Source organism: Sceloporus occidentalis, unplaced genomic scaffold (assembly GCF_023333645.1).
Source record: "Sceloporus occidentalis isolate IW3139 unplaced genomic scaffold, rSceOcc1.0.p SCAF_236, whole genome shotgun sequence".
NCBI lineage: Eukaryota > Metazoa > Chordata > Lepidosauria > Squamata > Phrynosomatidae > Sceloporus > Sceloporus occidentalis.
The window spans coordinates 152,553-165,000 of record NW_028317216.1 but is presented as its reverse complement, the minus strand read 5'-3'; the positions used below and the strand labels follow the sequence as shown (position 1 = coordinate 165,000).

At 37.8% G+C, this 12,448-nt stretch overlaps 1 protein-coding gene across 2 annotated transcripts in view; it reads left to right on the top strand.

Moving 5' to 3' along the window:
- Positions 1-9,805, top strand: part of LOC149276495 (limb region 1 protein homolog) — a 47,431-nt gene extending 37,626 nt beyond the window's left edge. Inside the window, exons 10-17 of one of the 2 annotated variants that reach the window (XM_089503561.1) lie at positions 1,000-1,080; positions 1,267-1,343; positions 1,575-1,652; positions 4,465-4,538; positions 5,221-5,311; positions 6,812-6,878; positions 9,440-9,601; positions 9,732-9,805. In XM_089503561.1, coding sequence (XP_089359687.1) covers positions 1,000-1,080; positions 1,267-1,343; positions 1,575-1,652; positions 4,465-4,538; positions 5,221-5,311; positions 6,812-6,878; positions 9,440-9,601; positions 9,732-9,805 — 704 coding nt within the window. The remainder of the gene's footprint in view (positions 1-999; positions 1,081-1,266; positions 1,344-1,574; positions 1,653-4,464; positions 4,539-5,220; positions 5,312-6,811; positions 6,879-9,439; positions 9,602-9,731) is intronic. The other variant, XM_089503560.1, reaches the window with a different exon arrangement.
- Positions 9,806-12,448: the final 2,643 nt, after the last annotated feature.

Genomic DNA, 12,448 nt, shown 5'->3' with positions numbered 1-12,448 from the left:
ACAGTAATATCCCCCAGCGCTGTATACAGTAATATAACCCCCCAGCTCTGTATACAGTAATATAACCCCCCAGCGCTGTATACAGTAATATAACCCCCCAGCGCTGTATACAGTAATATCCCCCAGCGCTGTATACAGTAATATCCCCCAGCGCTGTATACAGTAATATCCCCCAGCGCTGTATACAGCAATAACCCCCCAGCGCTGTATACAGCAATAACCCCCCAGCGCTGTATACAGTAATAACCCCCCAGCCCTGTATACAGTAATAACCCCCAGCGCTGTATACAGTAATATCCCCCAGCGCTGTATACAGTAATATCCCCCAGCGCTGTATACAGTAATATCCCCCAGCGCTGTATACAGTAATATCCCCCAGCGTTGTATACAGTAATAACCCCCCTGTACTCTATGTAGTAATGTCGGTTGGCATTGACAAAAACCTGGATTTATCTTGCTTTGTTCCAATAAACTCCCTTTATCTGCAGACCCGGCGGCCGCCATTGTTGTTGGTCATGTGATATTTTGGCCCAGCTCAAACACCACACTGAGCTGATGCTTTTATGGCAATGCTAATGAAGTCTATTTTTACATAGACTTTCATTAGTCAGAGTGTCCAGCTGGGTGATTGAGACATTGTCCTTCTATTGTTTCCCACAGGCAGCATGATAAGGAGTCGGGGTGTTTGTCTAGTAGGTTGGACTCAGAGCGAGAACTCGTACAAACGGCTCGTATGCAGCCGCCGGAGAACATTATATTGGAACTATTTTAAAAACCAAACAGTACAACATTTTGGTGTCTGGCAGTTGAACAACTTTATGTATTCCCTTAAAAAATGGATTTAATGCTCAAAGACGAGCCAGTTAAAGAAGGAGAGAAGACTCAGGGATAGAACTGGACTAAAGAGCATTTTCCTTTTTATTGGAACCGATTGACATTAAATAGAGTTTCCATCTCTTTAACCGATGTAATTATTTTCCTCTTCTTCCCCTTCTTTAGGGGGGCGTTGGGCTGCAGATTACAATGCAAAGAAAATTGAATATGAACTCGTCAACGTGAAATCCCTGAAATCCAAACTAGGTGTGTGGAGCCCCCGTTTGCTTTTTGTTCGCTATAAAACATGAAATGTTGTCTTTGCAAAATCTTCATGTCTCCAGTTTTACATTTTTTTATTTTTTTTTATTATAAAGCTTATACTATTTTCCTGAAATGTTAATTATTTTGTAATTATGTTGCTACTTTCTTGTGTCAATTCGGTTTTTAAAGAAAGACGCAAAAACGCTTCTGCGTGGGAAAGAAACCTGATCTACCCGGCGGTGATGATACTTCTACTCATTGTCACGGTGAGCTTCGTTTTCTTGCCATGCCTTATTACCTGGGCCTTGAAAAATTTATATTTTGGTAATTTCTATCACCCGCCAATTAAACTGCGCCAGAAATTAACATTTTAAAGTTGTGAGTATCTGGCGCTGTATAATGATATGTAGCCTCAATGGGTTTGAAGTCGTTATTATTAAAGTGCTATATGTAGCTGGCGTAATAACTGGAAATCCTCGTTTGTCTTTCCGTTTCAGTCCTTCTCGGTCATACTGGTTTCCTGCAACATTCTCCGTCTCCTAGTGGATGAGACGGCGCTGCCCAAGGGTTCAAAGGTATAGTGACTTGTCCAGCAAAACCAGCAAATAATTATTTATTTCTTGTTCTGACGTGTATGGGTCGCAGAAACGCAGTTGAGCATTCTTCTGAATAATTTTTCTAATCCCCAGGACCTATTTACTAACGTATTTTTAATATATCTCATCCATTATTTTGCTTTGCGGGATCTGCATTAAGAACATGCTCTCTCATTGGCCGGCTGTATTAACAGGCAGCCAATAGGAGAGCAAACACTAGAAACCGAGTGTTTTCGCTACTTGGCGTTCCCGACGAAGCTTTGTTATGTGGCGGTACTGGGGGGGGGCACACCGGCTGCACCCCACAAAATAAAGTATGCATATCTGTTTCTTGTTTATTGAACCTTTTCAATTAGCTTTCCCGCTACGGCCAGCACTAGGTGTCCGTCAAAGTGTCTCGTAGAACAGCAGGTGCTGTGCAATCTACTGGTGCTCTATAAGTAAAATATTATATGGCGATATATGTGATAGATGTATTTTATGCATTTTATATCTCGTTTAGAGTTTTTTTTCTTGCTCTTGATGATTAAACAAATATTACTTGTATTAAAAGTTTTGCACAATCGATCTCCAAAGAGATTAGATTTAAACTAATAAATGAATTATGGGATCTTCACTTCCGACGGAAGAGATTTGTAATAATAGAGAATAAAGAACTGCTTGCTGTAGGTAGAATCTAGCAAGCCTGTTACAACTCTTACTTGGGCTTCTGGTATTGTTATCTCTGATTTATCAAACCCACTTTTTTGTCGAAAAAAAAAGAAAAAAAAATTCATTTTACAAAATATATATAAAAAAAAATTAAAAATATATATAAAAAAAACTAAAGAAATAAATAAATTAAAATAAAAAAAAATATATATATATATATTTATACACAATAATAATTACTCCCTACTGGCTTGTTACAGCATCCTACAGGTGTATAGAGCTGTTTAATTAAACAAGCTTGTCGTCTGTTTCTCTTTTCCTTTTTTTATTTTTTTTTAAATTAATATTAGTGTTGCAATTATTTGGCATCGCTGAAGCATTTTCATCTACGAACAGAATGTTTTATTTTTTTTTGATGATACCTGTGCAGCTTTTTTTTTTTTTTTATGTCTGTATCAGAAAAGCTGGATTCTGTCCATTTCTCTGATCTAATTTTATGTGCTAAAACTGCTTAATTTTCAGGCGCTTTGGAGCACAGCAAGTACCAAGACTGTTGCTTTACTAATTTGATAAGGATTCTCCGGCTTTGTGTTGGACATTCTTTAGAGATGTAAAATAAATTAGGCATGTAATACGCCGTACACTGAATACGTTTTCTTTGATCATGAGTTACTTTTTAACAAGTATCAGGTTCTGTTTAAAACCATAGGGTTGGTGTTGACTTTGGCAAGCGAATACACACACGATACGTATCTACCGGTGATGTATCTTCTGGTTTAATTTGTCCTGCTTTCTCTCGTTTTGTAACGGAGAAAAGAATTAAGGAAGTTACTGAAAAAAGCCCTTTGGGTTAATGTTGTAATTTACTATTGTAGCTGGAAACGGCTGATTTTTAATGGAATCTCTTCATAGGCGTACAGAGGCCCTTTATCACTCCCATCACTCCTGTGTCCAAATGGCCCTTTATCACTCCCATCACTCTTGTGTCCCAATGGCCCTTTATCACTCCCATCACTCCTGTGTTCCAATGGCCCCTTATTACTCCCATCACTCCTGTGTTCCAATGGCCCTTTATCACTCCCATCACTCCTGTGTTCCAGTGGCCCTTTATCACTCCTGTGTTCCAGTGGCCCTTTATCACTCCCATCACTGCTTTGTTCCAGTGGCCCTTTATCACTCCCGTCACTCCTGTGTTCCAGTGGCCCTTTATCACTCCCATCACTCCTGTGTTCCAGTGGCCCTTTATCACTCCCATCACTCCTGTGTTCCAATGGCCCTTTATCACTCCCATCACTCCTGTGTTCCAGTGGCCCTTTATCACTCCTGTATTCCAATGGCCCCTTATCACTCCCATCACTCCTGTGTTCCAATGGCCCTTTATCACTCCTATAACTCCTGTGTTCCAATGGCCCTTTATCACTCCCATCACTCCTGTGTTCCTATGGCCCTTTATTATTCCCATCACTCCTGTGTTCCAATGGCCCTTTATCACTCCCATCACTCCTGTGTTCCAATGGCACCCTGTGTTCACTGATCTAAGTTTAAAAGGCTAATTGATGCTTGGAAAACCTTTTGCAATTACGTTTTCTACAATCTTTTATATCATCAAATATGTAACAAAAAAGTGAAATATACCAGCGCCTCTAATGTGTAATAGCAGCACCAATATCGATGGTACTGGAAGATTGCAATTGAAAGTATTCCAATGATTAGATTTTTCTTGGTGTTCCATTGCTGAATATATGATCAAACGCATCACTAAGGCGGCGCAAAAATGATGTATTGGTGTTTCACTTGGCTTTGTTGAGAATCTGAATTGAGTTTGGCTAATATTAATTGAAGGCACATGGAGGATCTGTAGAGTTTGGACCGGTAGAACTAGGGCAGTAAATAAAAATGGGCCAAAAATATATACAAGTGTGAAATAATATATAACGATCATTTTATGTTAAAATAATTGTAATTGTAGTCTTTCTTTTGTTGGAGTGACAGCATGTGCCTAAAGCTTGATATTCCGCAGATGCTGATCCTCCTTCCCCGAGTTAATGAAATCTGACACCGCATTTACCTGTAAATGTAATTTTATTATTCCTGTTTATTTTTATTTTTTATCTTTTTTGTTTTTCTTTTTTTCTCCCAGAGGCCAGGTATTGGGGATGCTTCCCTCTTCACGTTTGGGTTTGCAGGAGCAGCTTTGGAAATCATTTTAATATTGTATCCTTTGAAACCTGTGTCGATTTATATTTCAGAAAATAATACTCCCGTCTATTTTGATTGTTTTCGGGGTGTGTGTGTGAAATTAATTCACAAAGCTTACTCCCGAAGCCCGCTGGCAGACTATTGCGCAATCCAAAATAACATGGCGTCCTTGGGATAAATCAGCGTGACTTTAATTGTATAAACATACAAACCCATAATTGTTGAGAATTACAAATATTTACTCGTATTGTAATTGTTGTAAGCATTATTCTTCATAGTAAAGGAATTGAGACAAATCACCAACAAAAACAAGAACAAAACTGCTAAAATGTAATATTAAATCTATTTAATAGTTTGGCGATTGGTTTTGAGTTATTTGCCCTTCCTTATTTATAAATACACCCCATTTATTAAACGAAGATTCCAAATGATCCTCTCCCTCCGGCGGACGCGTTTCTATGTATCTTGTAAGGGGGCCGCAGAAACAGGTGGACGAGGCTGTTTTGGGTCCTTTTGCGGTAATGGAGGGACAGGCTTTTTAGCAGCCGTGCCGCTGTACAAGCACTTAAAGGCGTATTGTTGTTTTATTCACTGCTTAAGATGTTTCGGAGGACGCCGAGCACTTGAGTGAATCTTTTGCGTTCCTCTGGGTTGCTTTTTTTTTTTTTGTTCTATTATTTCACCTTAATTCTCACAGCTATCTCATGGTTTCTTCTGTCGTCGGCTTCTATAGCCTCCGTTTTTTTGGAAGTTTCACTCCCAGCAGAGACGACACGACGATGACAAAGGTGAGTTAAAACCTGAAGGTGCTGATGTAGATTGCGGTCACCCCTGCCCAATTCTTTTACTTTTTTTTTTTTTCCTCCCCACCCTTAGCCATCTAGTTGTGCTCTCTCGTAATTGCCCTGGATGGCTCATTTGCAGCAATCGGGATTTGGAAGGTTTTCAGAAGGCTCAATGAGTGGGAAAGGGATGTTTGGTTTGGACAACATCCATTCACTAAGAGAAAAAAAAAAAAGAAGGGGGCTCTGAAATGGCAGAACTTATTAGCCAGCCCATAGAAATGAGCTGAAAAGAGTTGTCTTTCTCCCCGGAGGAACGTATTGCTAATGAGTAACTTTGATTGTGCGAACTGTACTTTGCTGAGCCTGTTTGAAATCTTCAGAACGGAGTCATTGAAATTTGAATAATTAGAATAAGACCGAAGGGCCCCCATTCAATCGTTTCTGTGGAGTTAAGACTAATTTGACTTAACTACCACCTGACACCAGCCTGGGAAGAATAAAGCAGTTAAGTAATGGTTTGATACAAATGTATCCCCCCCCCCCCCATTTTCACAAACAACCCGAGGAGGTCACTCACCGGAGGGCAGCCCTTTTTCTCTTTAATTCCTTCCAGCCCCCCCTTCTTTGCCAGGAATTGTGTTAAATTAGTGTTAACGTTCTCACTCTGGCTACTTGGACTGAATTCCTGTCCGCAAAAACATTTAAAAAAAAATGAATGAGAATTTTTATTAATTATATTAAAAAATATATTTTTTTTTTTATAGGTCACATAATAAAATTCTGCTTCTTCTGCATGGCTGGAAAAAAACTCCAGTTGCAACCCTTTTACACCTTGATTTTTGTTTCTCACACATAGCCCACGTAGTGTAAAGAAGGTTAAACAAATGTATAGATCAAGAAAAAAAAAACAAAAAAACATGAAACGTGTTGGCTCTGCGGATAAGTCTCATTATGACCACAAGAGGGACTATGTGCCCCCCGCAGACCTTCGGAAGGGTATTAATGGTTGCCTTTGTTGAAACCAAGAAGACAAAATAATTAGTACACAGCCCTCGTCCATTCACGTATGTCCTTTATATGTTCCGGTACTGGTCACTGTGGGCAGCCATATTGTATTTCCAGCCACCCAACCCATAAGGGTGTTTATAGAAACACATTAATTAAGCTAGAGTCTTGCCCTTTATTGTGGGATTTTGTTTATGTATAAAGGCCACTGATATGTCTTAGATTAGTATTTGGAGATCTCATTGTACATAAAATAATCTTATGGGAAAACAAGATGGCTGCAGTCTCCTCTTCATCAAAACAATATCTCAATGTATAAAAGCAGTAAAGTCATTCATCCCCATGAATTAAAAGTGTAAATGTGTGTGTGTGTGTATATGTATATCTATGTATATATATGTATATCTGTGTGTATGTGTATACCTGCTTATATCACTATTATAGATTGTATTACTGAATCTAATAATTCCTTTTATGCATTTTTACTTATTTTGACAGATAATTGGGAATTGTGTATCTATCCTCGTCCTCAGCTCAGCTTTGCCTGTCATGTCAAGAACGTTAGGTAAGTATTAGGAATGTACGTATATATATATATATATATATATATATATATATATATATATATATATATATGTGTGTGTATATAAATATATAATCAGAAGGGCGAGAACACACTAACATTTCTATATTCCAAAGATGTCTCTCTGTGTATAAATATATATTTATTTTTTAATTTTGTGAGATTTTGGAAGACCTTTTTTTACCTCTTTCTTTGGAAAGTTCTGTTTGCATAAATCATTGAATTTAAAATATTGTAGTACCGGTGTAAATTTTCTCTAACTACAGGATGTGATTATTTGGGGGGCTAAAAGGGTTTTAAATACTGTGAGAATTTGCCTTGTCTTAAAACTATTGTCGAGATACAGATATTGCAACATGAAGATCATATGTCTGTAAGGGAGTGTGAGACGGGGGTGATTCGGGGCTCTCCAGTTGTGTGTTCCCTCTTGAACAAGTTATTGTTGGACAAATACACATGAATAAAAAAAATAATAAAAAAAAAAATATATATATATATATTTATTATCAAAGATAAATCCATAAAGTTTTTTTTATATTTATTTTTTAATTTTTATAAATATATAATACTATTACTTTTGTGTCGTGTGCATTGTCTTGACTTCTATTTAAACCCCAAGTGTAGATATATTGGATTAACCCTATTTTTTCAGCTGCTCTCGTAAACAATAATTGAAAAGTTTTGATTAAATAGATATATCTAAAAAAAAAAAAAAAAAAAAATACTGTGGGAACTGATGAATCGCTTTTTGTGTCGCTTAAGCCAATCCACAATTTCCATGTTTCTAAAGAAGATTTTGTGTCCGCTATAATACAGGATTGTTGGAAACAGTCGGGAGTAATGTACACTGGTTATTGAGAGGAGCGCTGCTTGCCGCTTGCAATGGTTGTTACAAAGAAAACAAATTAATGGCAAAAACCCACTTTTTTTTTTTTTTTTTTTTCCCCTCCTGCTTAACAAACGACATTCCTGAATAGTTTGCCATAGAGATAAATAAAAGAATAAAATAGAAGGATGGCACAATCAGACGTCAGCTTTCAAATTCACAGACGCAGCTGTCCAAACAGGATTAATAGACTGCAATAGGGTACAGTGAGTCATGTGCGGCTTTGCAAAATATCAACATGCTTTGCGTTACATGTTATGCCTGGTGCTTTTCAATAGATGAAAGGGAATAAATACGTTAAACAGATTCATAGTCTTCTCACAGCATAAAAAAAAAAAAAGGCACTTTTATTTTGTAAGAATCAAAGAGGGATCTACACTGACCACTATGGGAAAGGCAAACGAAAAAAACAAAAACACAAAAAAAACCACAATAAAGCAATTCACAATTATTCCCCCCCCCCTTAATTTAGATTTTCCAAAGTATTCATACATTAGTGTACGAGAGCTACACCGCTTAAGTATTTTGTGTATGTGTGTATATATATAATATATATATCTGTAGATTACATTGTATTTTAATGCATTTATTTTATAGATATAGATTCATAGATATGTATATTTTTTTGTGTATAACATTTTATCCATTAAGATAAAATAAAAAAAACAGAAAATTATTCACTATTCATTTCTATAAAATTATAAATAAAAAAAGATATATAAAATTGCACATTTTTTGTTATAAAATATGATATGGTTTTTAAAACCAACTTTTATTTATATGTTATATATACACACACACTTAAAAAAAAAACAGACATGCAATAGGGAGACCAGATGGACCGAATGGAGCTTTTGTTTTCTTTTTTTCTTTTTTACATACTTTCAGGGATTTCCTATTCTTTAGCCAGTGCTTGTTTGTGGACGTATTGCCGAGTTTAGCATCCAGGTTACAGAGGTTAAGGCTTCTGTTTTACCTACAAGACAGGCTTTGTGGAGGCATTGTCTTCGTAAAGTCTGAGCCGGTACACGCAGGTGTATAAATCATGTCTATTAGGTAGCAGGTTAGTGCAGTAAGTACAGTATCATTACACGTGGCAATGCCCAATTACTCTGAAACTTTATATTCTCACTCAAATACCGTGACACGCAGACCTTGTTTCTACAGTAAACCTTAATTACCCTCCTGTGGTTACAATTGTTTCACCTGTTACATTGTTTCTAAGAGGTGGCTTTAACATGTTTTTTTGATAGTTTAAGACACCGGACAAATGTATACCTTGCCATGGTACGTGTAACATGAGTAAGTGGGGGAATGAAGGCCAGTTGCCCTTGATACAATGAATTATCTTCATTCAGCAACGCATGAATGTAACTTAAAATGGTAGATGGTGAAGAACCCTCTACCTAACTTCACACACAGTATCTGATCTTGAACTATTTTTCCATGGAAAGAATATTATCATCGTTGGTCGTGTTGGACGAAGATCCAAGCTGGTCTTGGATCCAAGATGTGAAGCACTGCAAAGATCTACAAATATTCTTTGTCAAAGCCTGTTTGTTCCTTTAAGGCATCTAACCAATAAATCGAGACATATTAATTAATTTATAGAAATGTTAAAAGGATTTCAGCATCATTTTGTTTTCTTTTCCATCAGGGATCACACGCTTTGATCTTTTGGGTGACTTTGGAAGATTTAACTGGCTGGGAAATTTTTACATCGTCGTAGCGTACAACCTGTTGTTCGCTATCGTCACGACGTTGTGCTTGGTGCGTAAATTTACTTCAGCTGTTCGGGAGGAACTTTTAAAGGCCATAGGTAAGTTTATCCGACTAGAGATTCTACACGTTAACAGCTTAAAGGCCACAACGCGAAGGCTTGTTTTCAACTACTTCTGATAAGTAAATTTTTTCTCGAAACCCAATATGTTGCATTTTGTGTTTTGTAGGTTTAGATAAACTTCAGCTATCAAACGAAGCTACAGATTCCTCGTCCCCTAACGGGCACCAGAAAACACTGTGACATTGTATCAAAGCCAAGCGGGTGACATTCTGTTTACTTCTACTTTGACGGGTCCTTACAATGCGTATAGAGAGTTCTGTGTCTTATGGGAAAAACACACACATGCGTGGTACAAGTCCGCTCGTGTTCTTTCATCACGATATTATTATTTACTTGTTTGTTACAAAGCATAAACACACCTGCAGAATGTTACTTTTGTTGCGTTAGGGTTAGGATACGCTTGCATTGTTGTGATCGAGGTGGTTCTGGTCAACAACGCAGATCTTCTGCTTTGAGTGCTGCATATTCTCCGAATGCTCTACCTATTAGAAATTGATCTTTATTTGAAGTGGCAATTTGTGGCGATGGCAAAGGACGGGTCATTACGTTTGAGCATGGAAGTCAGATGGTCCCTAAAAAACACGGCAATGTGGCCCATCTTAACACGCGTTTTAAGCTGACAGATGGACAACTCTAACCTTTTTGTATAAAGGGGTCATCCCAACATACAGAGTTCTGGCCACATTCCTTTTTTTGTAGGAATTGTTAGCTTTTCTTCCTGGCATTAGACAAATTCCGGAACCTGTGGGATACGTCCTTCCACTGCTGGTTGATTGGCTAGTGGACATAGTTGAGTTGTTTAAAGAGTTGCCTAGATCTGTGTCACCTGCCCAAACAGTACAGTTTATGAACTTATTACCATCTTCAGTCCATAAATGATACAGTGCGACTCACGGGTCAGTTTCTCTTTTTCCCGTCATCTAGCATCCAGTGTCTTCTGCTCAGAGCAGAACTTGGGACCTCCGTATATTTTTATAACGCAACACTGGCCAAAAGTCATTTTTTTGTTGTTGGTGTTTGTTATAGTGTATTAGCCCTCACCAATCCGACACTGTACACGGACTGTGAATTTGGTCGGTGACCAGATCCAATACATTCCTCCTATCACTTTTATGGTGGAAGTCTCTCTCTCCTTATCAGGGTAGGATATTTTAAAAGACCACAAACATTCTTGCCTCCTGCGTCTGCATTAGCAGCAAAATAAACATCAAACCGCTTAATAAAAACAAAAAAAATGTTTCTAAAAATTCTATAAGTCTTAAAATGTTTGCGTGTTTGAAATAGTATGGATAGAATGTATATGATATGCACTCAAGTGGGATGATGCAATAGAATCTTATTTTTAAAAAATGCATTTTTTTTTTATTTTTTTTTTTACTTAAGCAGCTTTCACTCTGCTGAGAAAAATAGGCTTCATTAAGATAGTTATTAAAATGTACTTTTTTTGATGATTACGTACAGAGCTGTGATTGGGTATATTGGAATACCCAATAGACAACTAAACCACCAGACGCCCTTCATGCTTTTTTTACTGTGAAATGTCCTTTTTTTCCTTAAATATCTATTTCATGTTTCCGTTTCGGACGCTCCAATGTGAACATATTAAAGTTTTATGTATTGCGCTGTATAGCATTATATGGGCTTTTTTGCTTTCAGGCTACTGAATGTTTACTTTGTAGCAGTCTCATGATGTAATCCTTGATTAATATGTCATAATCGACAAGCCGCACCTCTGTGAAGCTGTTTTCAGAAATTTGCATGCAATCAGAATCGTCCACAGAAATCCGAAGGCTCCGTACCCTGTCCCCTTTTCTTCTAATCACCGAGCACTTTGGGTTGAAAGTGGTGTTTACAAAAATAAAATAAAACAAAGACTATAAATGTCCTGTTTTACAAAGTCTATGCACATAAAACAAAACGGCAATAACATTTTTATAATGCATTTGTACGCAGTCACGAGATTGCTTTGTTTAAGGATCCGTAGCGGGTAATAAGCGGCCGCTCGGAGTGTTTATGGGAAGAGCCGATGCATCGTAACGATGTACAAGCCATGGAGCGGACAATTATTTAGCATTTTTTTAACTGTTAACTTTATCAAAGTTAAAAATTTAGCAGTAAGCACGCTTTTTGATCTATACATTGTGCTAGCCGTCCTTGCTGATTTATAGATGAAAATATTTATGGTCCACTCGTCGTGTCGATGTGTGCTTCCTCCCGCAACACGTTTCTGTTTATTCGCTTAAGAGAGAGCCTACAGGAGAGGTCGAGTTTCATCTCATTAGAAAGGGCCAACCAAAGTGAGATTCGGCTCCTAGGATAGCATGGACGACCCTGTATAAAGCATACATCGCTGAGAGTTCTGCAAATTTGAACTATACTTTATGCAGGGAATTCTAAGTTCTTGTTACAGGGGAATTCGGCTGGGGTGGGCATTTAATGCATAGTGGATTCAGGAAGCTGAAACCATAACTCTCCTTCCAACTCCCACTATAGTGAATAAAAGTCCCATTAAGTGACCGGCAGATAGTGGGATATTGCCACCGGTTTGCCCCCGTTGCAGTCCAGTCGCCAGCATAGTAAACATTAAGATTTTCTCAGCGTTTGACCAATGTTGCTAATTTTAAGGATGTTACATACAGCGAATCCAGCATTAACCCTGCAGATACCAGAATGCGAACGCCAGCCCGATATAAAGCAGTTAAAGAAGAAGGTCTCGTCTTCTATGTGTTTTATCTGCACCGCTCAGACCCCTCCATGATCCTAACGTACCGGAAAGCGCTCTAGCTAATAACCATAGAGAAGGAGAGAGAGATTCAGATTATC